The 27,704-nt window shown below is 45.2% G+C and overlaps 1 protein-coding gene across 1 annotated transcript; it reads left to right on the top strand.

Annotated features, from left to right (window-relative positions):
• The first annotated feature begins 855 nt into the window (after positions 1-855).
• PLSCR4 (phospholipid scramblase 4) lies at positions 856-23,247 on the top strand. The gene is made up of 8 exons (XM_056114182.1): positions 856-968; positions 1,298-1,405; positions 6,888-7,120; positions 11,018-11,060; positions 13,234-13,463; positions 16,180-16,344; positions 18,643-18,798; positions 20,935-23,247. The coding sequence occupies exons 2-8, from the start codon at positions 1,336-1,338 to the stop codon at positions 20,998-21,000; spliced, it is 963 nt and encodes a 320-aa protein (XP_055970157.1). The 5' UTR covers positions 856-968; positions 1,298-1,335; the 3' UTR covers positions 21,001-23,247.
• Positions 23,248-27,704: the final 4,457 nt, after the last annotated feature.

Here is a 27,704-nt window from a genome sequence, read left to right as displayed (position 1 = left end):
TTACAGCACTATTGACAATAGCCAGATCAGGAAACAACCCAAATGCCCAAGAACAGATGAGTAGAGAAACTGATTTTTGGACACATTTTGAAGCATTTTGTTGTTTGGCATTTGGAGACTAAGCAAGCCCTGTATTCACAGCACTACAGAAGGTGACGGGGTAGAAACATTCCTTTCATGGAGGGGATTTGTGTCTTTTATGAGATTGAAAGTGTAGAGATTCAGAACTTACTGTGAGCCCAGAGAGAAGTTTCTCTCATCTCAGTAAAAGGACAAGTAAAACATCGGGAAGAGACAATTTCTACCTTCCTTGCAGCACTAACGGTGACAGAGGTGACTTTTGGGAATCGTATGGTGAAAGGTGAGTTTCTGAAGACTCACTCTAGCACGCTCATTGGGTTGTGTGAAATACCACTGCTTTGCAAACTAGTATATATTATGTTATCCTTCATTTAAAACCAGCCATTTTCCCAAAATGGGACTCGGGGAGAAACAAGTTTTCCTCTTTATATATACGCCTCTCTTTTCCCATAGTATACAATTAAAAAAAAGAAAAAAAAACAAAACAAAGCAAAAAAACTATCTCCACTGTAATAAATTTACCTAGATAAGAATCTGGAGGAAAACATGCTTCTCTCTATTTATGTGCGATTAGAGGGCACCCCAAAAGCCTCTATCCTTCTCAGAGAGCCTGGCAAGCTACCGAGAGTATTTCGCCCGCATGTCAGAGCCTCGCAAGCTATCCGTGGTGTATTTGATATGCCAAAACCAGTAATTACAATGGGTCTCATTCCCCAGACCCTGAAGGCGTCACCAATATGGCAGCGTTGAGAATTCGTGTTCTTAGGACGAACAGACGCCATTGGGCTACACTAGCACGTGACAGGGACAGATGGAGATGTTACTGACGCCCGCTCGAGCAACTCGATGATTCACGGGAAGTCAAGTGATCAAGTGATTGTCTAGTGGTAAAATATTTTCAATGTCAGAAATTTGCATAGGGTGGAATCAGCATCTGGTCAACTGAACCATTAATGCTTTAATTCATTGCGTTAATCTTAGCCTAATATAGTTGCATACTTTTCTTTCTTTCTGCATCTCTTTCTTACCTATAATCAGTCTGAAATGCATCACTGAATAAATTGATGTCTAATACACATAACTGAATTGTATAAGAAGATTGGTGTATTTCTTATAGATTACATTCATAACACATACCAACAAGGAAGAAGTGAAAATTTCCTTTTATCTTGCTACCATTCCCATTATAAATGGGGTTTCCTCTCTCTCTCCCCAGGGACAGTCCCCACCGCTCCCCTGGTGCCAGCAGGTGAAATGGAAAACCAAGTCCCGTCTTCGACTTCAAAGCCTGACGCTCCTCCTGCCTACAGCCCCTACGTCCCAGGTAGGTTAAACACCCTGAGAAGATCTTTGTGGGGCTTGGAGCAATAGTACAGTGGGAAGATGTTTAGTGTGCACACAGCCAACACAAGTTTGATTCCCAGAACCCCGTAGCCTCCCCCTGAGAACTCCCAGGTGTGTACCTAAATCAAACAACAACAAAAATGATGTTTTTCCTTGCTCTGGAAAACCATACAGATACTTAAGTTTGTGTTTAAAAATACTAGCACATTGGGGCTGGAGCAATAACACAACGGGAAAGGCATTTGCCTTGCATGTGGCTCTCCTGGGTTCGATCCCCAGCATCCCATATGCTCCCCCAAGCACCGCCAGGACTAATTCCTGACTGCAGAGCCAGGAGTAACCACTGTGCATCGCCAGGTATGACCCAAAAGTAAAATAATAATCACGGTCACAGTCCTCCCGTTGTTCATCGATTTGCTCGAGGGGGCCCAGTAACATCTCCATTGTGAGACTTGTTGTTACTGTGTTTGGCATATTGAATACGTGATGGGTAGCTTGCCAGATCCTGCCGTGCAGGCAAGACACTCTCAGTAGCTTGCCGGGCTCTCCGAGAGGGGCGGAGGAATCGAACTCGGGTCAGCCATATTGGCTGCGTGGAAGGCAAACGCCCTACTGCTGTGCTATCGCTCCAGCCCAAAATAATAATAATAATAATAATGTTATAGCACAAACTAATCAGTAAATCCTGAATGCCCACAGGAGCACCCTGTTGACTAGATGCATATACTAGACTAGAGAAGGCTGCCCAGGAGAAAGTCTTCCAAGTGTCCATGGGGCACTCTGTGCTATTATGGGAAGAGGAGGAGGATGTTCCGAGTGTGCGTGCAGAAAACTAACTGATGCTATCAGGAGTTTCTTTTATGTTTGAAACTTTATTGAAACACTGGATTTGCAAAGTTGTTCATAATACAGTTGTTTCAGTTATTCAATGTCCAACAACAATCCCACCACCAATGAGCCCTTCCCTCCACCATGTTTCCAGTTTCTACCCACCTCCCCAGGACTCCTTCTTAGTGGGCACAAAATCATTGACTTTATATTGCTTGTTACAACACACACATACACACACATATACACACACATATATATGTGTATATATAAATACGTATATATGTATAGCACCGCGGGTAGGGCATTTGCCTTGCATGCAGCCGACCCGGGCAACCTAGGTTCGATTCCTCTGCCCCTCTTGGGGAGTCCGGCAAGCTACTGAGAGTATCCCGCCCTCACAGCAGAGCCTGGCAAGCTACCCATGGTGTATTCGATATGCCAGAAATGGTAACAACAAGTCTCACAATGGAGACATGACTGGGCCCACTCAAGCAAACTGATGAACAATGGGAGGACAGTGACAGTGACAGTATACATATAAAATCAATGGTGTTACTAAACTCATTGCGTGAGGATTTACTGAGCTGGTAGGTGCCAGTTGAGCCTTCTGTGTTACTGTTTTTGGTCACTGAGCTCAGTGGACCACAAGTTTCCCATCTCATTTTCTGTGCTCCTACTCGGGTCAGTGCTGTGACGTTTGGAGGTGTCATGGCCGCACACTCCAGGAACTATGGAACTGAAATAATTCAGCAACTTGCTGTCTCTTCACAATTTGGCATTGTGGAGGCAGGAAAGATACTACAGCGGGTAGGGCACTTGCTTTGCACACGGCTGACCCATATGATCCTCTGACCACCGCCAGAAGTGAGCCCTGAGTGCAGAACCAGGTGGGCAAAATAAATAAAATAAACAAAACAAATAAATAAAGATGATTCATGGAACTGTGCCCTTTATATACTAGGGGGAGTCGGTGTGAGTGTGGTACTGAGCCTCCAGCAGGGCGAGATCTTGCCCCCACCCCCAGATGGCTCCAGAGATCAGGGCCCAGACACCAGGCCTACCTGAAGCAGCTCAGCAGCAGGCCTGTGAGATCAGTCATGGAGGCTAGCAGGAACTCGGGGGACACCCTTATGGAGGAAGTCTAGTTTCCCAGAATGATAAAGGAGGTTTTGGATTCAAAAAGTCACAAGTGTGTGGGACTGTGGGTTGGTAAATTAGCGAAGAGACTGACATGAGAATAATAGCTGGGCATGAGCATGATCACGCCAGACAAGAACTGAGTGTTACAAGTAGGTAAAGGGATATTCTTGATAACCTTTCAGTATCAATATTGCAAAATGAATTGCCCAAAAGGAGAGAGAGAGAGGGAGAGAGAGAAACAGAGACAGAGACAAAGAGATACATAGATACACACAGAGACACACAGAGACACACACACACACAGAGAAGAGAAGCATGTGTCATAGATGCAAGCAGGTGGGGGGGTGATGGGAGGGACCCTGGGGACACTGCACATTGGTGCTGGGAAATGTACATCGCTGCAGGGATGGGTGTTGGAATAGTGTATGACTGAAATCCAATCATGAACAGCTTTGTCAGAGTCTGTCTCACACTAATTCAATAAGACAATTTCAAAAACCTGGAAGAGAACACCTCAAAAGAACGAAATGATCCACAATAGCTATGTGGAGGTTTGATTTAAGATATTCATAGGGCAGTTGGCAAGAGAAATTAGTGGATGTTGCTTAAGGAATTGATTTGTTTGCAAAGGTATATCCAAATCTGAATACAGTCAGGAAAGCACTGAACCATATCGCCTAATGAGAATTCACCTGACAGTCTCTGCAGAAAGGAACGTGAAGGATGTTTTTAAAAGTAAGAGTACACTTGGGAAATTGGTTTTTTTTTTTATCAGAATTGTTGTCAAATGCATTTGAATGACAAGAAATGATATAGAAGGTGTAGCGATATTTCTTTATTCACAGAGAAGTTGAAAACCATTAATTTTGGCTGAAAAGGGGCAGAAGAAATCCCAGTATCCAGAGGATGAGGGCAAAGATATTTGGGCTCTGGAAGGCGACCCTAGGAACTCAGGTTTTTCCCTGCAGTTTCCTGAACTCCATGGGGCTTCCCGTCCTGGTTTGGCTGTGTAAGCGTGATACAGCGATCACTCGCTTCCTGTTAATGTTAATTCCCAGCCCCATCCCTGACATCCTAAATCTCAGAATCCTACTTGCATCATCAGGCAGCGTCTGACCATTTCTCGGTATTTTGCTTACATGGCTCTCAGTCAGCCCGATACCCACCAGGCAACCATGTACCCTACAATAGATTCCTCTAGAACAGAAGCACACTCTAAGCTCAAAAAACAACTTTCAAATCATGTTTTTGCTTCTCTGGGAGAGTTTCTGTCAATTAAATAAACCAACCAGAATAGAATACATCCTCTGAACAGTGAGATCAGTTGCAAAGTGGTGTGCCAAGCCTGTAACTCACGAGTTGTCAGTCAGGACATGTGGTATCAAAACTTCGCAGTGGTTGCCACCTAGTGGTCAGACTCTGTTCTTTGATGATAACTGGTGGACAGTAAATCCTGTCATTCACCTTTAAGAACTTTGACTACAATTGAAATACTTTTTTCTAACAATTTTTTAATTCAGTTGTATCAGTTGTATCTGATATTCAATTTATTTTTCATCTCAGAGAACTTTCAGGATTTCGGGCTTGTGTTTGACTTTCGAGGTTTGGCTGATCTAAGAAAAATCATTCAAAACCTCAACAGTGCTCTACTGCAGTAGAAGACAGATTATAGCAATACTGTGAGGATGTGGCAAAATTAGACGTCTCCTTCACTTGAAAAACAATTTAAAAATTCTTTGAAAAGTTAAACATAGATTAAAAACCGATACTCGCCTCTAAACTTATCTGCCAATGTTCACAGATTTACTGCTATTTATAATAAAAAGTAGAAACACCTTAAACGTGAACCTACTGATTAAGGGAGATACTAAGTGTGATCAGTCCATGCAAATGGAATATTACCTGGCCATGAAGAGGAGCAAAGTTCTGACACACTCTCTAACATAGATGAACCTTGAAAATAGTGTTCTAAGTGAAATGCACCAGACTGGAAAAGGCTGTGAGTTATATACACTGTACTTTCCAGATGAAATCCTGATCAACCAAATCTTTAAAGAAAATTGACTGTAATGGATGAGGTGTATGTTGTGCGGATGTGGCGCCGTGTAAGAGGAATGGAAATGACGTGCTAATGGTATGGGAGTAACCAAACTTGTCTGGAATGAAGAACCGTTAACATCTCCTCTTTGGAACTTCAGTGATTTAATATTAGGTAGTAATAAAAATTTACTGTGTGAGTTACAAGGTCCATTTTGTGCTTATCCTGTTACAACTTAGTAGAAATATTGCCAAAGGATAGACCTAATGTCATGAGATTCACTTGATATTCTGTTTATTTTTCTGATTTTGGAATTTTCTGTTGTAGTTGAGGTAGCATGGTGGTAATAGCATGAACTTTCATGACTCTGAGGTCCAGAATTACGGCACCATCACCAATACCAAAGTGCCTGGTGACCTCCTTCATGTTTCTGTCAGTGTATTCTGCCTCCTTGTCTCCCTCAAGCGAGCCCCCATTGGTAAATGCCTCTGAAAGGGGAAAAGGTCATCTCGTAAAGTGGAAGAGCAGTAGATGAGTTGATATGTCAGTCCCTCGGCCCCAGGGCCTTGTTGGTCTCTGACCTACACACCCAAAGAGTGGAACATCATGCTGTTTTATTTTATTTTATTTTATTTTATTTTGCTTTTTGGGTCATACCTGGAGATGTTCAGGGTTATTCCTGTATTTGCACTCAAGAATCACTCCTGGCGGTGCTCAGGGGACCATACGAGGTGCCAGGGATCGAACCTGAGTTGGCCATGTGTGAGGAAAAGTTCTCCTCTCTGGACTATCACTCTGGCCCCAATCATCGTGTTATTTCAAAGGAGAAGGAGCAGGACAGACACAGAATAACTGCACCCATTTGGGGAATATAAAGTAACATAATAGGAGAATAACACCTAAGGATAGTAGAGATAAAGGCCAGGAGGGTGGCCCCAAGGCTTGGAAGCCAGTCACTTTTGCCGGGGAAAAAGGCAGCTGGGATGGAGAAGAGACCCTAAGTAGATGATGGGTGAAGGGATTGCTTGGGATGGGAGATGCATGCTGAAAGTAGGCTAGGGACCAAACATGATGGCTACTTAGTGCCTACATTGCAAAACATAACACCCAAAAGGAGAGAGAGAGTAAGAGGGACCGTGCCTGCCACAGAGACAGGGGGTGGGAAGGAGTGGGGGTGGTGGGAGGGACACTGGGAACATTGGTGGTAGAGAAAGGGCACTGTTGGAAGGATGGGTCCTCAAACATTGATTGAAATGTAATCACGAAAATTTGTAAGTCTGTAACTGTATCTCACGATGATTCATTAAAATGAAAAAAAGAGTAATAACAAAAAATAAATTTTAAAAAATAAAGTAGACGATCGCCATCATCGTTGTCATGGTGTAAAGATACACTCAATCTCGGTGCAGTAAATGTGAATGATGTCTATTTTTTTATTTGTTTTTGAACCCAGGGCCCCCGGGTTCTGCTTTGCCCCCCGCCACAAGCTACCCTGCAGGTCTGCCTGCCGTCTACTACAGTGCCCAGCAGCCCACCACCTTCCCCTTGCACCAGCCGGGCAACTCCGCTCCCATCCAGTACCAGCCCGGAAGATACCCGGAGCCAAGAAACGCGGCTTCAGTGCCATGGATGCCCAGCCCGACTCCCATGCCAGGCTGTCCTCCTGGCCTGGAATTGTTAACCCAGGTACTCGCTTGGTCCCTATTGTTCTCTCCTGAAGTCTGTGTGAATGGGGGTCCGAATCCATGAGATCAAAGGTCTGGGTAGGTAAGGGCCACCAGAGACCTAGTACAGCAGGGAGGGCATTTGCCTTCCATACAGCCCACCTAAGTTTGATCTCTGGCGTCCCTTAAGGTCCCCCAAGCACCGCCAGGAAGGGTTCCTGAGTGCGGAGCCAGGAGTAGGCCCTGAGCACTTTCGGGTGTGGCCCCAAAACAACAACAAAAAGGAGAAAGTCTTGAGGAGAGCAGGTCCAAGAGAGGTGGGACAAGAGAAGCCTGTGGGTGGAACCCTCGAAATCAACATGGTCGAGAGCAGTGTAAGGGCACTTCTGCTGTTTTCGGCATGGCTGGATGTTGACTGTTCAATCCAGATGCCTTCCAAAGGATTAATAGCAGCGTTTAAAATAACGGTTCCAAGAGGCCAGAACGATAGTACAGCGAGGAGGGCATTTACTTGCATTCAGCTGACTTGGGTTCGATCCCCAGCATTCCATGTGGTCCTCTGAGCCCCACCGGGAATGATTTTTTTTTTTAGAAGATAGTAGTTGTGTTTCTCCGTTTTATTTTTTTTTTAATTTTTATTTATTTATTGGGGCTGGAGCGATAGCACAGGGGGTAAGACATTTGCCTGGCATGCAGCTGGGCCAACCCGGTTCGATTCCTCCGCCCCTCTCGGAGAGCCCTGAAAGCTACCAAGAATATCTCGCCCACACGGCAAAGCCTGGCAAGCTACCCATGACGTATTCGATATGCCAAACACAGTAACAATAAGGCTCACAGTGGAGACGTTACTGGGCCCGCTCGAGCAAATCGATGAACAACAGGAGGATAGTGCTACAGTGCTTATTTATTTACTAAGTTTTTGCTTTTTGGGTCACAGTCACGGTCCTCCCATTGTTCATAGATTTTCTCGAGTGGGCCAGTAACGTCTCCATCATGAGACTTGTTGTTACTGTGTTTGGCATATTGAATATGTCACGGGTAGCTTGCCAGGCTTTGCTGTGTGGGCGAGATACTCTTGGTAGCTTGCTGGGCTCTCTGAGAGGGACGGAGGAATCAAACTCGGGTCGGCCATGCTGGCTGCTAGCAAAGCAAACGCCCCACCACTGTGCTATCGCTCCAGCCCCGGCAAAGCATGGGGCACAGGGGTTACTCCTGGCTCTGCACTCAGGAGTTGCTCCTGGCAGTGCTCAGGGGACCATATGGGATGCTGGGAATCGAATCTGGGTTGGATACGTGCAAGGTAAACACCCTACCTGCTGTACTATCATTCCTGCCCCCAGGAATGATTCTTGAGTGCAGAGCCAGGAGGAACCCTAGAGCATCACTGTGTGTGACCCAAAAAATAAAACAAAAAATAAAAAAATAATGGTAGGAATAGAAATCAAACCATCCACAGTGTAACTGTGCTTCTGAAGTCCTCCCAGAGGAGAGGAAGGAGAAGTCCACAGATGAATCCCAGGGCACCTTCACCCAGGGTGCTGCTTCCTCAGCTTCTGTTGTCCAAAGCCAGGAGCCTGCCAGCAATGGCTTGAGGCCAGGTTTCAGAGAATCCCGGTTGGGGGAATTGTGTGTTTCTCCTTTCCGTTTTCTGTCTTTGGTGGGAGCCTGTGCTGATGCCCTATTTTAACTGCATTAGCAGATCCTAACCTCTGGGACAGGCTGCCCCATCTCTCAGCCTCGGTGGTGCCCACACAAGATCACGTTACTATTTAAAAGTACCGTTGGATCAGGAAAATGTAGATTTGCTTCAGTCAAACGTTAGATTAAATTTTTTGACAAAATATTGACACAATCTAAAACCCATCATTCAAATAATGTGCAAGAAAAGACGATATCACTTCAGCAGCTTTTAAAATGTTTCTCTTCCATCAAATATAGGAAGCGCCACTGTCTACTTGGATATATATTCAGAAAATTTCCTTGGAAAGGCCTGATCCGTATTCATTTCTCTTTGTATAATGGATTATTTTTTTTTTGCTTTTTGGGTCACACCTGGTGATGCACAGGGGTTACTCCTGACTCATGTACTCAGGAATTACTCCTGGCGGTGCTCAGGGGACTATATGGGATGCTGGGAATCAAACCCAGGTCGGCTGCGTGCAAGGCAAATGCCCTACCTGCTGTGCTATCACTCCAGCCCCTGTATAACATATTATTTTAAAGCCAGAGAGATAGTTCAATGGGTAAGGCCCTACTATGCATGCACCCAGGTGAGAAAGATTTGATCCCCTGCACTGTACAAGGTCTTAAACACCATCAGGCGTGATCTCAGGTCCAGAGCCAGAAGTAATCTCAGCGCACCTCCAGGTCTGCCTCCAACCAAAATAATAATAATAATAATAATAATAATAATAATAATAATGTCAAAAGAAAACATGCCACATTCGCAATGTTCATTTAATTTTGTGTATGTTTTCATGTGTGTTTGGGGACCACACCCTGCTATGTGCAGGACTTACTCCCGACTCTGCACTTAGGGATCACTCCAGGTATTCCCAGGGGATCATATGTAGTGCTGGGGATAAAACTGGGATGTTTCCAGATGCAAGATGCTCACCTGAGCTCCTAAACCTTCATACTATCTCTCCTTAACACGTATTAGTTATTTTGGCAAAGATTAAATGAACATATTTTATACTCTCTCTCTTTTCATTTCTCCATCAGGAATATTTTGAGTTTTTGTTGTTGTTGTTTGTTTGTATTGTTTGGGGTTTTTTTTTTTCTTAATGGGGGAGAAAGAAGCAACCAGTTTGGAGCCAGAAAAACTTGGTGGCTTTCAATCCCAGCTTTTCTGTTCAAACCTGGGTCGCTTTGTCTACTTCATGCTGCTGGAAGTTCATCATCGATCAAATAGTACCAGCAGCACGAACCTCAGTGAGTCAAGAATTTTTATGGAGATGAGGTTTGAGATATTTCTGACACCTTGGTCCATTCCATGGATGGCATCAATGTGGGTGTTTTTCATTAGAATCTATCGTTTTCTTGAGCTTGATCTTTTGTACTCCTTCATCAGGACTGCAGGACACATGAGCGTCACAGGGAGAGGATTATCTTCTTGTAGACTGTACCTGCCTGGGAACTTCAGCGTTCCTTAGAGAATGGTATTTTAATGGCCAGTGTCCAGTGGTGCAGATATGCCCCACCTGAGTGGGCCTGTGTGGGCAGTGTTTCATTCGTCTCTGTTGCTCCGCAGGAAATGCTTTTAAGCATGCCATGAAGATTTTTATTATGAATTCAAGATTTTTCATATCCTTGATTTCTTCTTTTTCCTAGAGGGATAAATGGTTTTAATGCTAGATACTTAGGGAGGTTTTAGAAGATGAGTGTAGATTGTGGATCTGATATGTTTTCGTACAAGGAAAAAGCTTTCAAGCCATGGAGTAAAATTCCTGGTACTAATCTCGGCCATTCTTGGGTGTTAGTCTCCTTTTTTGATGGCCAGTCCAGAACACATGGTTCAGACTTGCTGAGCAACAACCATCTTGAGGGTGTGTCTAAGAGACAGTGAGTAGGGGCTGAGCAGGATCGACCTCTGCCAACACTGCTTGCCTCCATGTTTCTCTAGCATCAGACGATCACTGTATCATAGTCCAGAGGCTATTTTTTTTTTTATCTTTCTCAGTAGAGCTGAAGAAAAGTGGTTTTCTTCTCTGGACGACTCTTTGTAGATCCTCAGAAACTGCTCAATTACAAATTGTTTCCAGTTGTGAAAAACTTGTTAGATTTCATTCACTCTATTTCAAAAGATATTTGGGGGTCAGCTGACAAATATGAAATACTTGTCTTATCAGCTTATTTTCTTGTTCTAATTTGATTCTGTTATTTCTCTCAGACTAATTATATTTTTCTGTTTCCACAGTTGGATAACATTCACATCCTTCAGCATTTTCAACCCATAGAAAGTACGTATGATTTGATTGTGTTCTGCAATATTTGAAGCGCCCATGACTCCATGCATATGTTGATCTTTAAAATTGAGTGGTTCCAAGAGAAAACAACAGTTATCCCTTTCACTGTTTTCAAGGGAACAGTAGAGGGAATCCTTTGATATTAATTGTTATCTGTTTGTACACCATCTTGTCAGTCATTAGAGTTGAAAGGGATTTTCAGTTTATCCTGCTAATCCCAACCTTTATCCCATCCCAGCTCTTCCCCATTCAGGTTTTAGTCCGGAGGAGCCATGCAACGTCCTGAGAAGACAGGGGCACTATAGTGGCCAGTCAGAGGGACGAGGATACGTGTAGCATTCTGAACTGTGCTTTGAGCCAAGGCTGCTGGGATACTAAGAGTCCATACTCACCAAATGCCTCATAGTCTCTTCCCTCAGACTGGCATATTCTCTGCCCTGGGGTTTTTGCTTCTCTTGGTTCATTTTCTTACTGACAATTGGAAATCACACCTAATCATCTCCACATGATGAGCTAAGGAGTTTAGAACCCAATGATAAATTTTATTTAAGTGATTTTGTAATTAAAGCTCTGTCCATGATCATCTATTACTGGACATCTAAGACACGTTAGGCACATTATTTCTACAGTTGATTTCATAGGGGTCATTTTTAAAAGTCATTTTAGCCTGTGCTTTTTCGTTGTTAATATCAAACTCGAGCTTATTCCTCCTGAAACATTGATAGGCGCTTCTTATATGAGCTTAAATTTTAGAACTAGCTCGACCTACAGCCCAGCAACTCCATCAGCTTGCGTTGATTCTCTGCCCATATATATCTTCTCAGTGTTGGAAGTCAATTTCCAAAATCTCTTATTACTTTTTTTTTGTTTTCCACATAATTTTTAAGTAAAAACTATGGTTTACGAAGTTATTCATAGTTTATTTTTGGACATACACGATTACAGCAGCACCAGGGTCAACTTCCTTTCACCAATGTTTCCAGGTTCCCCCACATAATGTCCCCAACCCCCAACCTTGACAAGGCACCATCCTAAACTTGGTTATTAAAGTTTGGGTCTCTTGATTTCAGTGTCGTTGACTCTGAACTTTGGCTACTTAGCTCTATCACTCCTTAACACCACCTTCCTTCCTTAATCCTCTGACCTGGCCCCATTGCTTCTCATTTCCCTCCCCTCCATTCTATTTTTCTGCTTCCTCTATACTTGAGGGTCAAGGTTGGTCGGGGCACTTGCCTTTAATACATTGCATTCCCTCATCCAGGTATTCTAAATACTGCATAGGAGTGAGATCATCCTGTGTTTACCCTTCTTCTGGCTTACTTCATTTCGCATGATCTCTTCCAGTTGCTGTGAATTGCGTGATTTTGTCATCCCTTTCAGCTGTCTAGCATTCCACTGTGTACATATACCACATCTTCAGGATCTACTTATCTGTCATTGGGCATCTAAGTTATATACTATTCTTTTGAAAATAAACGTCCCATTCCGAAGATTACTTAGATATGTGTAAAAAAAAAGGTCGTTTTCTTGTTCTAATCAACTGTCTATATTCCACCCGACAGGTTTGTTTGTTGTTCTTGAACAAAAAAAAATGTATTTTGTTTGGTCATTGGGGCTCAAACCTGGGGCCTCACGTTAGCCAGGCTTCTGCTTCATCACTCAGCTCCCTACCCAGCCCGTAGATGAACACTTTTTCAAAAAGCCATTTTAATTTCCTAATAAATACTTTTTAAAAAGGCTGGAGATAAGTTAGAGCAGGTAAGGCCCTTGCCTTGTCTGTGTGCAAACTGGGTTCAATCCCAGGCTCCCTGTACAGCCCTCGGAGGCCTCTGGGAGTGATCCCGTGATGCCAGCATCAGCCCTTTTTTTTTTTTTTTTTTTTGCTTTTTTGGGTCACACCCAGCGGTGCTCAGGGGTTACTCCTGGCACTGAACTCAGGAATTACTCCTGGCGGTGCTCGGAGGACCCTATGGGATGCTGGGAATCGAAGTTGGTTGGCCCTGTGCAAGGCAAATGCCCTACCTGCTGTGCTATCGCTCTGGCCCCCAGCGTCAGCTCTGAGCATTGTCTCGGGAGGCCCTGAACCAAGCAAGAAATACTAAAAGAGATGTCTTGGGGCCCGTTTGTGCTTCTCATTTAATGGAATGTCTCCTCTTGCTTTGTTTAGGAATAATCAACTTCGAAGCTAATAACAGATACGATGTTCGCAACCAGGAGAACCAGATGGTGTACGTGGTGTCAGAAGACACGGACGACTACACCAGGAATGCCTACAAGAGCCTGAGACCCTTCGTGCTGCGGGTCACGGACGCGCTGGGTCGGGAAGTGATGACCATGCAGAGGCCTTTCAAGTGCACAGTCTGCTGCTACTGCTGCTGCCCGAACACGCGGCAGGAGGTCAGAGAGGCGAGGGGGATGGTCCCCTCTTAGCCCGGCAGGGCGCCCTGCCCCACTCACTCCTGTCTCTCCAGCCCTGCCCCGGGGCCCCAATCACCCATTCTCCTCCTGATTCCTGTAGCGGCAGAACCGTCCCCAAAAGCCAGCCAACTGTCCAGTGTGGATGGGTCCAGGTCGGCCTCTTCCCATTGCGTTGACCTTAGCGTCCATGCGAGTCGTTACTCAGGAGTCCTTTTCTGATCAAGGCTGAGCCATGGGACATACTTTTTAATGGTTCAGGTGACTCATTTACATACAGTTTGGATGTGATTGTTTGTTTTTTTTTTTTTGGTGGGACTTGGGGTTTTTGTTATTGTTTTAATCGAGTGACCATGAGACACACAGTTACAATGCTGTTCGTGATCAGGTTTCCATCATCTAATGACCCAACACCCATCCCTCCCTCCACCAGTATCCATTTTCTACCACCAATGACCCCCATTTAACCTCCCACCTTCTACGCAGATTACTTCTATAGTGCTCTCTCTGTATCTCTCTCTCTGTTTTTCTCTCTCTGTTTCTCTCCCTCTCTTCCTCTCTCTCTCCATCTCTCTCCCTCTCCTTCTTGGCACTATGGTTTGCAACACAAATACTGACAGGTCATCGTGTCTGTCCCTTTACCTACTTTCAGCATGCAGTGCTCATCCAGAGTGATCATTTACAACTCTCTTTGTCATAATGGTGCCTTCTCTGTTGGTGACACTTGTTACTGAGGCCAGAACCCAGGAGTTCACATATACCAGGCTAGCACTCTGCTACAGAGCTACTTCCCCAAACCCCTTATTCTGCCATTTGTTTGTTTGTTTGTTTGTTTGTTTGGGAATGGGGGCCAGACCTGGCAGTGCTTAAATATTACTCCTGGCTCTGTGCTCAGGGATCACTCCCGGCAGTGCTCAAGGGACCATATGCAGTGCTGGGAATCTAACTGGGGTCAAGTCAAGTTGATGTCAAGTTGTTGAGTCAACTTAAGTCATTTCCTGCACCCCTGATCCCTGGACTATCTCTCCAGCCCAGCTACCTGCTCTGAATCTTTATCTCTTAGACCTACACTTCCCTGAGAGGTCAGTCTTGCACGCTATCAGATGTCTGTCTCTGTGTACCTGTGTTTGCCCAGAGATGCAGAATGATCATTTCACTGCACAGTGAAGTTGTATCACCTGGGCCCCAGAGGACACACAGAGTACTCAAAATTCTTTGTTAAGTGTATGATCTCAGAAGAAGCATCAGTAGAACTTGAAGGTTGAGCCTTTTCCAATAATGTAATTGCTGGTTATTGGTTATTCTAAAATTTGGCAGCCAGACTGCTTCAGGAAGGAATATTGAGACCAGCAAGAGCTAAAGAGGGTAGCGGGCGTTATGTTAAAGCACTGGACGCAGCCACACGCACTTCCTGTTCTCATAGTGCGCTGGTTCAGGAGGCCACCTTGCCTTCTGGTTATCTGTTAGAACCGTCTGGTCCAAGACTGAAGTCTGTGTTGGCTTAGTTTCTGCCTGGCCCCTGCCCAAGGGGAGTTCCCTTCCTCAGAAGGCAGAGGTTATGGAATGCACAGAAGCAGCCTGAGGTTGAGTCAGCAGATCCCCTTCTCCCCCAGTTTTGAGAGACTGACCCAGGGCAGCCCCGACTGACCATGCAGAACCGACTGCCTCAAATCCTGACCTCAGCGCCCAGCATCAGTCCATGGAAGAAATGGCTGCTGCTGAGAATAGCTGGAGTGAGGCCATGGCCAAAAAATAAATAAATAATTATTTTTATGATCCTTCATTTCAGGCAGCTGGTGGCCACACCTGGTGTTAGTTGGGGACTGTCCCCTGCTGGGTGGTTGGGGGTCGTGCCTGTGTATTAATGGGGATCCAAGCCACACCTCCTGTATGCAGACCCTGTTCTAGACCTTCTGGCTCTCTCTGGCCTCTGTCTGCCATGTTAGAAACTTCCTACTGTCAGAGGAGCTGCATACATGGTGTGTGTGTGGAGTATGTATGTTTTTAAGGTGTGTATGTATGGGGAGTTATATAGTGTGTGTTTACGGTATGTGTGTATGGGGTGTTTGTATGGGTGTGTGTATATGGTGTGTGTGTATGGTGTGTATGTATGGTATGTGTGTTTGGTGTGTGTATAGTCTGTGTGTGAGTGTGTGTACAGTGTGTGACTGTGTATGAGTGTGTATGGTGTGTGTGTATGGTGTGTGTGTGTTTGTCTGAGTGTGTATGTATGGTGTGTGTGTGAGTGTGTGTATGTTGTGTGTGATGGTGTGGGTGTGAGTGTGTGTATGGTGTGTGTGTATGATGTATGTGTATGGTGTGAGTGTATGGTGTGTGTGAGTGTGTGTTGGTGTGTGTGAGTGTGTGTATGGTGTATGTGAGTGTGTGTACGGTGTGTGTGGAGTGTGTATGTGGTATGTGTATGGTGTGTGTGAGTGTATGGTGTTTGTATGGTGTGTGTGAGTATGTGTATGGTATGTGAGTGTGTGTATGGTGTGTGAGTATGTATGGTGTGTGTTTCATGTGTGAGTGTCTGTATGGTGTATGTGTGAGTGTGTGTATGGTGTGTGTGTGGTCTGTGTGAGTGTGTGTATGGTGTGTGTATGATGTGTGTGTATGGTGTGTGTGTATGGTGTGTGTGTCTGTCTGTGTGACGTGTCACCTTCTCACGTTCTCCTCTGCCACCTCTCGTCTGCAGATGGAGGTGCAGTGTCCCCCGGGTGTCACCCTGGGCTTCATCCGGGAGCAGTGGCAGCTGTGCCGGGCACTTTTCAGCATCCAGAACGAGAAGAGAGAGGCCGTGATGAGTGTCCAAGGGCCCTGTTGCATATCGTGCAACTGCTGCTCCGACGCTCCCTTTGAGGTAAACGGCTGCCACATTCCTTCCAGGAATGAGCTGGTCTAGGTGTGTTGGGGTACGAAGGGGGCAGTGTAGGGGTGTGGGAGCCAGAGCAAGTCTTGACAACAGTCACTGCTTGCCAAAATGTAAACTGACTTCGTGATTTCAGTGTTCGAGGAAGGGAAGGAAATAGTAGGACATAGCCTGACTGACTGCGTGCCTTTGGTGCTTGTCTGCTTTGCATGGTCAGTTTCTGGGCGGGAAGCTGGGTGCTGAGTGAGGAGGGCCCTATCCTAGCACAGGACACACAGAGTCCCCCAAGGCTGTGTCAATGGCTGGCTGCAGGATGGACATCCTGCAGGGATCCTGGGCAGGGCTGCCAATGGATACAACTCAAACTAAGCTACAACATTTTTGTAAGAAAAAGAAACCCCCTTCTACTTTCCTTTTCTCAACTACTAGATGGTTACTGCATGTCTCAGGAGTTAGATCACAGAATTCTAGAAATATTCCTTGAACTATTTTTTTAAGTCCCACCCAGCGGTGCTCGGTGCTTACTTCTGTTTCTATGCTCAGGGATCACTCCTGATGGGGCTTAGGGGCCCTATGGGATGCTGGGGGCTTGATGTGCTACTTGTCCAGCTGGACATTGAAATTCTTGAAAGAAGTTTTCCTGAATGGAGTGATAGCACAGCGGGTAGGGCATTTGCCTTGCACGTGGCCAACCTGGCTGACAGGAGTTTGATTCCTCTGCCCCTCTCGGAGAGCCCGGCAAGCTACCGAGAATATCTCACCCACACGGCAAAGCCTGGCAAGCTACCCATGACGCATTCAATATGCCAAACACAGTAACAACAAGTCTAACAATGGAGACGTTACTGGGCCCGCTCGAGCAATCGAAAATTGAACAAATTGATGAACAAAGGGAGGACAGTGCTACTGTAAGTCAGCATCTAAAATGGAACTTTTTGAGGCCATTGTTGTAGTATAGTGAGTAGTGCACTTGACTTGCTCAGTCAAGCAGGATTGATCCCTGACACCACATATGGTTTCCCAAGCCCTCCAGGAGTGACCTCTGAGCACAGAATTAGGAGTAAGCCCTGAGCACGGCTGGGTATGGACCCACAACAGAAAATAAATAAAATTGCATCTTAACTATTTCCCTTGACATTCAGTACTATAGCCTCCGTTTTCAGTTTGTATCACCGTATCCGGGAGCCTGACTTCTTTTCCAAAATACTTTTGTAAAGAAATTGAGCCCCACCCTCAGGCTCACTTGAAGATACTGTGTATGTATGTGATGGTCAAGAGTTAGTTTGGGGGTATTTCCTCTTTAGTAAATGCTGGGGTCTCTCTGCTGGAAGCCAAAACTCTATGCTGTCTGACTTCCCTTCAGAAATCAACGTGGCCTCACTGTGCCTCCAGAAGCCTTGGCAGTCACGTCCACACCCCAGAGAGGCCACCCAGTTAAAAGAGCTACTCCAGCCTTACCTTCCCAATAAAACACGAAGATCTCTTAGTACCTGTACTGCAAACCATAATGCACTAAAGGGAAAGAAGAGAGAGAGAGAGAGAGACAGAGAGAGAGAGAGAGAGAGAGAGAGAGAGAGAGAGAGCAAGATGAAAAGTGCCTGCCTTAGAGGCAGGCTGGGGGTGTTGGGTGGGTGTTGGAGAATGGTGGAAGGAAACATTGGTGGTGGGAAATATATCCTGATGGAGGGGTGGGTGCTGGATCATTGTAGGACTGAAATCCAATCATGAACAGCTTTGTGATGGTCTTTATCATGGATATCCAATTTTTTAAAAAAGTAATTTGGAGTTCATGTCCTCTTCCATCAGCTTACCTGGTCACTGAATAAATAGCAGTTTACAAAAAAAGAAAGAAATCAGTGTGGATTCGCCCACAGAAGCCAGAGTGACTGTGTGACTTGAGTCCACAGACCCGTTCCTCCCTCCTTCCCGTCCTCTGCTTCCCTAGACTGGGAGCAACTTCCTCCCAATGCCCAGTTCCTGGATGGCCTGTCTTCTGAGGAGGGGAATTGCAGAACCGGCTCGTGCAATCCCTCCTCTGACCAGCTTCCTCTCCTAGTTCGGAGGACAAAGAGAAAGCCACTCTTGAGACTTGGAAGACACAGCAACCCTGGTCAGGCAGTGAGCACCTGCACTTTTCTCCACCAGACTTTCCCCTTGCAGATTAAGTTGTGACCATATTTTCCTTCCTGCACTGCATTGATGCTCCCAATGGAAACTGCTTCATCATGGAAAGATAACATTGGCTTTAGGAGGTCTAATCCCTCACGTGTCATATCTTTGTCTTTCTAGGTGATAACTAAGGAGGGCGTGTCCACCGGCAGCATTACTAGGAAGTGGACCGGTATATTGACCGCCTCGATGGACGCCGATCACTTTGAAGTCGACTTTCCCTTAAGCCTGGATGTGAAGATGAAAGCCCTGATTTTTGGTGCCTGCTTCCTCATTGTAAGCCCTTTACTTTTTGGACTTCTCCTGAGATTGATTCTTCTGGTGAGAAGCAGGGGAGAGTCGTAGGAAGGCAAGCCACCTTGAAATCGGGTCCATATTTGCTTCTGCTCTTCCCTGCCTCACAGAGTTTCAGGTTTCCCTGAAGCCTCGGACTTCTCAACTGTAAAATGGAAATAAGAATTCTTATGGTTGCAGGGACATGGATATTAACTGTCAAATGAATAAAGGTCCCAGCAAGGTCTTTGGAGATATTCTGCACTTAGTGGGTGCCATTGTGCTATTAATAGTTCTCACTGAAGTGCTTGAGTGGGACTTCTTAATGAAGTGAATAACTCGAGAGCTGATTTCCTTTCCCTCCACCTTACTGCCTCCCTATCAGTAGATTATTTTCTTTTCTTCACCCCTCCACCCTTCTTTCAGTGTATCATTTGGAGTACCAAATGATTGCACCAAGATTGATTGGTGCAATTCCCTTGCTGTATTTCATATACTATTCATATGTGTCATCAATAATTCATCACGGTCATGGTCACGGTCCTCCCGTTGTTCATTGATTTGCTCAAGCGGGCCCAGTAACATCTTCACTGTGACACTTGTTACTGTGTTTGGCATATCAAATACATCACGGGTAGTTTGCCAGGCTCTGTCATGTGAGCAAGATACTCTCGGTAGCTTGCCGGGCTCTCCGAGAGGCGCGGAGGAATCAAACTCAGGTCGACCACATTGGCTGCTTGCAAGGCAAACGCCTTACCCGCTGTGCTATCACTCCAGCCCAAGAACGGTCCTCCCGTTGTTCATCGATTTCCTCGAGCGGGCCCAGTAACGTCTCCATCATGAGAATTGTTGTTACTGTGTTTGGCATATCGAATACGTCATGGGTAGCTTGCCAGGCTCTGCCCTGCGGGCGAGATACTCTCGGTAGCTTGCCGGGCTCTCCGAGAGGGGTGGAGGAATCGAACTCGGGTCGGCCATCTTGGCCACTTGTAAGGCAAACGCCCTACCACTGTGCTATCACTCCAGCCCCAATAATTCATATTTACATGCAAAATATTATATTACAAGCGTTTCTTTTTTCCTTTTTCTTTTTCGTTTGGCTTTTTCGGGATTTTCTCAGCATTTACCTCTGGCTCTGTGCTCAGGGATCACTCCTTGCTGTGCTCAGGAAACTGTACATAGTGCCAGGGATTGGACTCGGCATGGCTGCATGTAAGGCAGGCGCCCTGTCCCTATCCAAAGTACTATGGCTCCAGTCCAAAGGTTTAATCTTTTTAAAAATTGATAAAACTTGAAGGCCAGAGCAATAGTACAGTGGGGAAGGTGTTGGCCTTGCATGCAGCCAAACCAGGTTTGATGCCTGGCGTCCCATATGGTCCCCCAAACACTGCCAGGAGTAATTTTTGAGTACAGAATCAGGAGTAACATGTGAGCACTGCCAGGTGTGGCCCCCAAACAAACAAATCACAAAACAGAAATTGTTAAAATTTTGGTCTGTATCCGGCAGGGCTTGAAAAAAATTTGGTCTACATCTGTCAGTGCTTGGGGATACTCCCAGATCTGTGCTCAGGAATCACTCCTGGTGTTCAAGGAACTCAGTAGTGCCAGGATCCAGTTGTGCTCAGCCATGCGGAGAAAATTCCCATTAGTCCCTGTACCATCTGTCTGTCAAATGAGTTCTCTTTCAACAAAGAAAATTTAATAACTTGGGGGCTGGAATGATAGCACTCCAGGTAGGAGGTAGGGCATTTGCCTTACACGTGGCCAACCCAGGTTCTATTCTCAGCTTCCCATATGGTCCCCCGAGCACCTCCAGGAGTGATTCCTGAGTGCAAAGCCAGGAGTAATTCCTGTGCATCGCCAGGTATGACCCCCCACCAAAAAAGAAAGAAAATTAATTGACTTGGTACCTGAACTGAAAAACTTACTGGTTCCTAACTGTTTCAAGTTTTCATTCTCCCCTTCATTTTAGGACCCTTTATAAAATTTTGTCTGGCTTATTTGTTACTTGAATGGATAGATCACCTGATCAATTATAAAGGATAACATTGTATCATTGCTTTTACTTATGTATCTATCTAAACATATCTATAAGTCTGTTCATATCCACGTAATACATTATTCTTCTTCCAATTTCAGGACTTCATGTATTTTGAACGATCTGCACAGTCTCACCACCAAGCAAACACTCATCACCATCATTAGATGGAAGCATCCAATGAACAATTATTATGAATTAAAAAGAAGAAAACAGATACCTTTGATTGGGTTTATAGACAACCTTTGGTGACATGTTTGCTTTTCACGTTTGAAGTTTTTTTTACTGGGGATTAGTTTTGACAGGTAAGCTTAAAGATTAAGTTCAAGAATGTAGTTTCCATTGAGTATCTGTCTACTTGTCTCTATGGTAGACCTTGGTGAGCTTCCTGTAAAAGCTGTGTCCAGTGATCAGGTAAACACATACACTGTGATCTGAAAATGCTTGGGCATGAGCTAAGGGGAAAATGAGTCCCAGTTCACATTAATAGTAAGTGAAGTAGGAAACAGTTTCATTATTGCAATCTTTGTTGAAATCGAGTCCTCATTCAGCTTAATCTCTAACCCACTTCTGTCTCTCACCATCTGCTTGGTCTCTTACCAAAGATAAGTTAGATCCCAGCTGCAAAAGAATAATGGTTTTCATCTTTTCAAAATCAAAGCATGGCGGGCAAAGTGCTGTTTTATTGTGGAAGGAAAAATAGAATTGGGTACATGTATTGGAATTGTATTTTGCAAAGGTTTCTATGAACAGTTTGCTTTTATTATAAAATAAGCATGCTTTTGCATCTTAAGTGTCCTTGGCTAATTATCAGATTCAAGAACATGGAAAATCAGAAAGTGCCTGTATAGGAAGAGAGGGTTGCACTATTTTATAAAGTGCTGATCAGTGTAAAGCCATTGTAGAAGTCCAGGTAGAATAGCAGCAGCCTATGAGAAGCTGCTTCATCCCTTTGAGAAACTTGTATGCGCCAGCGAGATAAGACAGCAAGCAGAGTGCTTGCCATGCATGTGACTGATCTGGATTCCATCTCCCATATCCCGTATGGTTCTCTGAGCACTGGAAGAAGTGGTCCTTGAGCACAGAGCCAGGAGTAAGCCCGGAGCACCACTGGGTGTGACCCAAAAACAAACAACAAAGGAAAAAAACTTGCAAGAATCTGTTTAATCTCCTTGACTAACAGGTGCCTTGAATATACACAATTCTCTAAGATTACCTATTGAGCTTGTGGGTCACATTTGATTTAGCATAAAGGAGTTAATTGAGCCTTTCTAAAGAATAAATGAATCACAAGACCCCCACACTCACTGTGCTGTTCTAAAGGTCCAAGAGTTGGTTTTGCTTCTAAACTTTTCAAATGTAACCATCTGTATAACACTTTGTCAAAGACAAAAGGACAAAGTGCTTGGGAATCCTGCTTGTCTGCTTGGAAATACTACACCAGCAGCTTAGAAATATTACCGTGACAGCTTAGAAATCTCTGTCAGTACAAAGGACATAAGAAAACACAGCCACTATCACTTTTCTGTGGCCTCCAGTTAATCAATAAAGAACGTATAGGGTTATTAAATGTAACAGGCATGTTTTTAGACTGTTGAATTCAAAGCCTTGTGTGCTAGTGAACCCGCAGTGTGCAACCACGCTGCCTCCATCCCACTTCAATATCTTACCTGGATGTGAATTATGTTTCTTTTGACATATTGAGTGTGTAGGATAAAATGTGTCCTTCTCCTGGTCTTTGTCCAATGTTCTTGTGTGTGATTCCTCAGAGACCAGTCTTTCGGGTCTCAGTTCTTATTGAACTGGAAAGAAGGTGTTTAGAAAAACTCCATCTTATTATGGAAAATGTTGCTTTACTCCATGTTTTACAAAGTTTGTTTTTATGTGCTACTGATTGCATTTTTTAAAAAAGTAAAAAAACTAGTAGAAGCTACTGGTTTCTGCAATGAATTCCTTTTATTTTAAAATGTACTTGAGGCCTTAAATAGACATATATATATATATATATACATATATATTACCTTATATACTGTAGCTTCAAATTTTGCATAGAAAATCTGTCAAATGGTATTCAGAAGTTTATTGATATAGCTTTCTCATTAATACTTGCACTTATCACTGCACTTCAAGTTCTGCTACATAATATTGAAAATTTATTTTGCCGAAATGACATTTTAATTTGTTCAGTGTTTTATGTGATATTAACATGTCTTTGTACAGTTATTTCTCTTTATGTAAAAGTGTCTAATGAGTCCATGAGTTTTATACTATACTTTGTATTATATTTCTCCATGGTACTGCACTGCATAAAATCAATCAGATTCCTTCAGAAACGATTTATCCTCTGAGCTATATATGTTGCTAAGTCTCATCGTATGATTTTCACTTTCTAATAAATATAAGATGGCTTTGTAATAAAATCCCACTACTGTACTCGTGGTTGTGACTTTGCTACAGACTCAATGTTTGTATCTCTGTCCTCAAATTTATAAATGATTCCAGTAAGAGGGGCATAGGAGAGGGGGCTTGAGAGGTGAAAGCATGGGCTGATGTCCTCTGCATAGGCTGAGTTCCCCTAGAATGCCAGCACCTTGATCTTCATGGACAGCTCAGCTGCCAGAATAGTGAGGAATAATTTGTGCATATCTCACCTAGTCTAGGATCAGGGAGCTAGTCCCTGGCTTGAGGGAAAGCCTTGCATGCATAGGATCCCAGTTAGATCTTGGTACCATGTGACTCCCCTAAGCATCACTGGGGTAGCCTTAGCGGCCCCTGAGCACCTCTGGGGTGACCCTGGTCATCTGAAGAAGCCCCACATGCTTGGGTCCTGGCCTTAAAGTGTTGGCTGGCCTGCCCAAAAGGAAAGAAACCCACTGGTCCACAGTGTTCCTCTCCTACCAGCCAAGTTTATTAAGGCGAGTGGGGAAAGTTGGGTGTTGTCATCCAAAAGAACAAAAGCAACCGGTGTTGGCATGGATGTGGCGAGAAAGGGACTCTCCTTCACTGCTGGTGGGAATGCTGACTGGTTCAGCCTTTTTAGAAAACATTATGAATGATTCTCAAAAAATTAGAAATTGAGCTCCCATTTGACCCAGCAATACCACTCCTGGGAATATATCCCGGAGAAGCAAAAAAGTCTAGTCAAAATGACATCTGCACTTGTATGTTCATTGCTGCACTGTTTATAGTAGCCAAAATCTGGGGGGAAAAACCCTAATACCCAAGAATAGATGACTGGTTAAGGAAACTTTGGTACATCTACATAATGGAATACTATGCAGCTAGAAAAGATGAAGTCATGAAATTTGCATATAAGTGGATCAACATGGAAAGTATCATGTTAAGTGATATAAGTCAGAAATGAAATGAGTCAGAAAGAGAGGGACGGGCATAGAAAGATTGCACTCATCTGTGGAATATAAAGTAATAAACTAGGGGGTATGGTGCCACCAGCAGGTCAATCTGTATCTGTGAGGCGAGTGCATCAGCAGCCTCATGGCGCCTTCAGACTTCCAGATACCCCCAAATTGCTGCTGTGCCTTTGGCCAGACCCCAAAAACTTGGGGCAAAGTTTACCAAGAAAGTAAACTGCCAAAAGTTAGGTATGTGGGAAACACACCCACAAACCACCTCCGGCTCAGCTATATAATTGGAGGCAAGGCCTCTTTGGTTCCTGATTGAACTGCTTAATGGACATGATCCCAGAGACTCAGAAACGAATCTCAGACCCAGTGGCTTTAGGTAGAAATGCGTCTGGTCTCTGCAGTAGGCTACCGGTGCTGGGCCAACCCAGGTGGGAATAGGTTTCGTGCCTTGGCCTACTCCCCCTGGTGGCCCAGTGGCCACCATCCGTCTGAGGCCACTGAATAGTCACATTTGGGCCCCCAGTGACGAGACACACAGGGCCTCACGGGATGAGGGTGGAGCCGGGCCTATCCTCTCCACCCCAACGAGACCCCAAGTCATCGCCCACGAATGGCCTCTCTGGCTCCTGATCAAGCTGCTTTAACGGCCATGATCCCAGAGACTCAGAAACAAATCTCAAAACCCAGTGGCTTTTGGCAGAAATGCATCCGGACTCCACAGTACGTTACTGTCACCGGGCCACCCCAGGGAGGAAAGGGTGTTGTCCCTCCGCCTGCTCCCTCTTGGCGACTTGGTGACTGTCATCCTCCAGAGGCCATTGGACAGTCAGGCTTGGGCACGCAGTGACAAAACTTGTTGTGTCTCACGGGATGTGGGGGAGGTGGAGCCGGGCCTGTCCTCCCCACCCTAACGAGACCCCAAGTCATCGCCCACAAATGGCCTCTCTGACTCCTCATCAAGCTGCTCAACGGCCTTGATCCCAGAGACTCAGAAACAGATCTCGAAACCCAGCGGCTTTTGTCAGAAATGTGTCCGGACCCCGCAGTAGGTTACTGTCACCAGACCACCCCAGGGGGGAATGGGTGCTGTCCCTCCGCCTGCTCCCTCTTGGCAACTTGGTGGCTGTCATCCTCCAGAGGCCATTGGACAGTCAGGCTGGGGCCCGCAGTGACGAAACTTGTTGTGTCTCACGGGATGGGGGGGAGGTGGAGCCGGGCCTGTCTTCCCCACCCCAATGAGACCCCAAGTCATCGCCCACGAATGGCCTCTTTGGCTCCTCATCAAGCTGCTCAATGGCCATGATCCCAGAGACTCAGGAGCAGATCTCTAAACCCAGTGGCTTTTGGCAGAAATCCCTCCAGATTTAAGTGTTAAAATTTCAGAACTTCAAAACCGCATGGCCCTACTGCAGCCACACGACATCATATGTTATTCATAACCAGCAATAGAACACAAATTGTCTATTGTTGCCTTTGCAGCAGATCTGAGTGTTGGGGTAAAATCTTAAATAATGGTGGGTCTGGTGTCGAAATAGTGAATGTGATCAAAGTAGAGAGAGAGTAATGTAGAAATCATCTGCCCCACAAGCAGGGGGAGGGTGTGGGATGGGGGTATACTGGGATTTTTGGTGGTGGAGAATGGGCACTGGTGAAGGTACGGGTGTTTCATTGTATGACTGAGACTTAGACCCAAAAGCTTTGTAACTGCTGTCACGGTGATTCAATAAATAAAATTATAAAAAATGGAAAAAGAAAAAAAAAAGTAAGGTGGAGTTCATGCACAATTCAATCAGCTAATCAGTGGCTGAATAAATAGCAGTACTCCTACAAAAAAAGAAGGAAAAAAAGTAATAAACTAACACCCAAGAATAGTAGAGATAAAGACCAGGAGGTCTGCTCCACAGCTTGGAAACCAACTTCACATGCTGGGGGAAAAGGCAGCTCAGATAGAGAATGAAACACCAAATAAAGGATGTTGGGAGAACCTATTCAGGTTGAAAGATGTGTGCCGAAAGTAGACTATAGGCCAAACATGATGGCCGCTCAATACCTCTATTACAAACCACAACACCGAAAAGGAGAGAGAATAAAGGGAATGTCCTGCCGTTGAGGCGGGGTGGGGTGGTGGGGGATGGGGTGGAGGTGGTGGGAGAGATCCTGGGAACATTGGTGGAGGATAATGGGCACTGCTGGAGGGATGGGTAAATGATCACTGTATGACTGTAAAGCAAACACGAAAGTTTTTAAGTTCTTAAGTTTTTAGCTGTACCTCACGGTGATTCACCAATTAAAAAAATGAAGTTGGGTGTTGCTGTGACCGCTGGACAAAGTAGAAGCTGGAACCCAGGTTGAGTCAGGCTGGAGGGCTTGGCAGGATTCGGAGCGGAAAGCAGGACCGTTGTGGACAGAGCGGAAGGATGATGGGGTGAGAGGAAGAAGAGGAGCCCAGCAAGCAGGCCCTATCCTAGAGAGCAGGCCCCGATGTGACTAGAGGGTTGGGGGGGGGGGGGGGAACAGCATGGGTGAGACTGGGCCAATGCACTGATGATCTTCTGAGGAAAACCCCAAAGTGCTGGGCTGAACTGTGCTGTTCTAGTGTTCGTGAGAAGCAGCACTTACAAGAGCTGAAGTGAGACACTTAGCAGAGGCTAATTTGAGGGGGAGCATCCCCCCAGGGGTGCTCAGGAGATCCAGGGGGCTCATTGCAGTTCCCCTTTCATGAAGCTCCCATCCCCTGCGGGCCGCAGGGCTGCAGTTGGAAGTGTGGGACTCGTTTGCTCTCATGGCCAGAGAGCGTCGTGTCTTAGATGGGTTGGATTTGGGAGAGGAACGTGGGGCTTTAGAACTCCGGGTTGAAGGGCGAACAAATCAAGCGTGTCCTGGCCTTGAGGATGAGATGAGCATGGCTTGCATGTGAGGACCTGCATTTGGGAGGAGAATGCTGTCCAGCAAGCGTCCCTCAATTTGGCATTTACTGTGCACTGTGATGGTTGGTGGAGGTGAGCCCTGTGGGAGGGGGTTGGATCTTGAGGGGCAGCCTCTGTGAAGGAGATTGGCTGCTCTCTGTGGAGACTTCAGAAGTGCCCCTCCCCCGGGTCAGTGAGAAAACTGAGAAAGTGTGAGCAGGCAAAGGGCTGGAGCACGGTCTGTGAACTGGCCAACAGGTGCTTACAGGACACACTTTTAAATTTTTTTTTTATTTTATAAAGTAGTTCACAATATTTCAATACATTTAATATTCAAACACCAATCCCTTCACCATTACACCCTCCCACCATTATATTTCGGATGTTTCCATCCCAAACCCCAATCCCTGCCCCCAAGCAGAACCACAATAATATATTTTGTATTGTTTGTTATGAAAAAATGCTGAAAATGCTACAAAAAGTATCCTTAGAGGAGAGTGTGGAGGTTGTTGTATTTCACCCAGGGGCCATAGAGCCCTTCTATAAGATATCATTAACATGTTGTTAAAGATATATATGTAAAATATATATACATATATG

This window comes from Sorex fumeus, unplaced genomic scaffold (assembly GCF_029834395.1).
Source record: "Sorex fumeus unplaced genomic scaffold, SorFum_2.1 ptg000024l, whole genome shotgun sequence".
In the NCBI taxonomy this organism is placed as follows: Eukaryota; Metazoa; Chordata; class Mammalia; order Eulipotyphla; family Soricidae; genus Sorex; species Sorex fumeus.
Note: the sequence above shows the minus strand (reverse complement) of the source record. Positions and strands in the feature narration are given on the sequence as shown.

Bases quoted from the DNA above. Each gene is read 5' to 3' on its own strand.
- PLSCR4 (XM_056114182.1), top strand. From the start codon at position 1,336: ATGGAAAACCAAGTCCCGTCTTCGACTTCAAAGCCTGACGCTCCTCCT. The intron at 1,406-6,887 runs GTAGGTTAAACA...TTTTGAACCCAG, and splicing joins CTACAGCCCCTACGTCCCAG to GGCCCCCGGGTTCTGCTTTG. The intron at 18,799-20,934 runs GTAAGCCCTTTA...TTCCAATTTCAG, and splicing joins TTGGTGCCTGCTTCCTCATT to GACTTCATGTATTTTGAACG.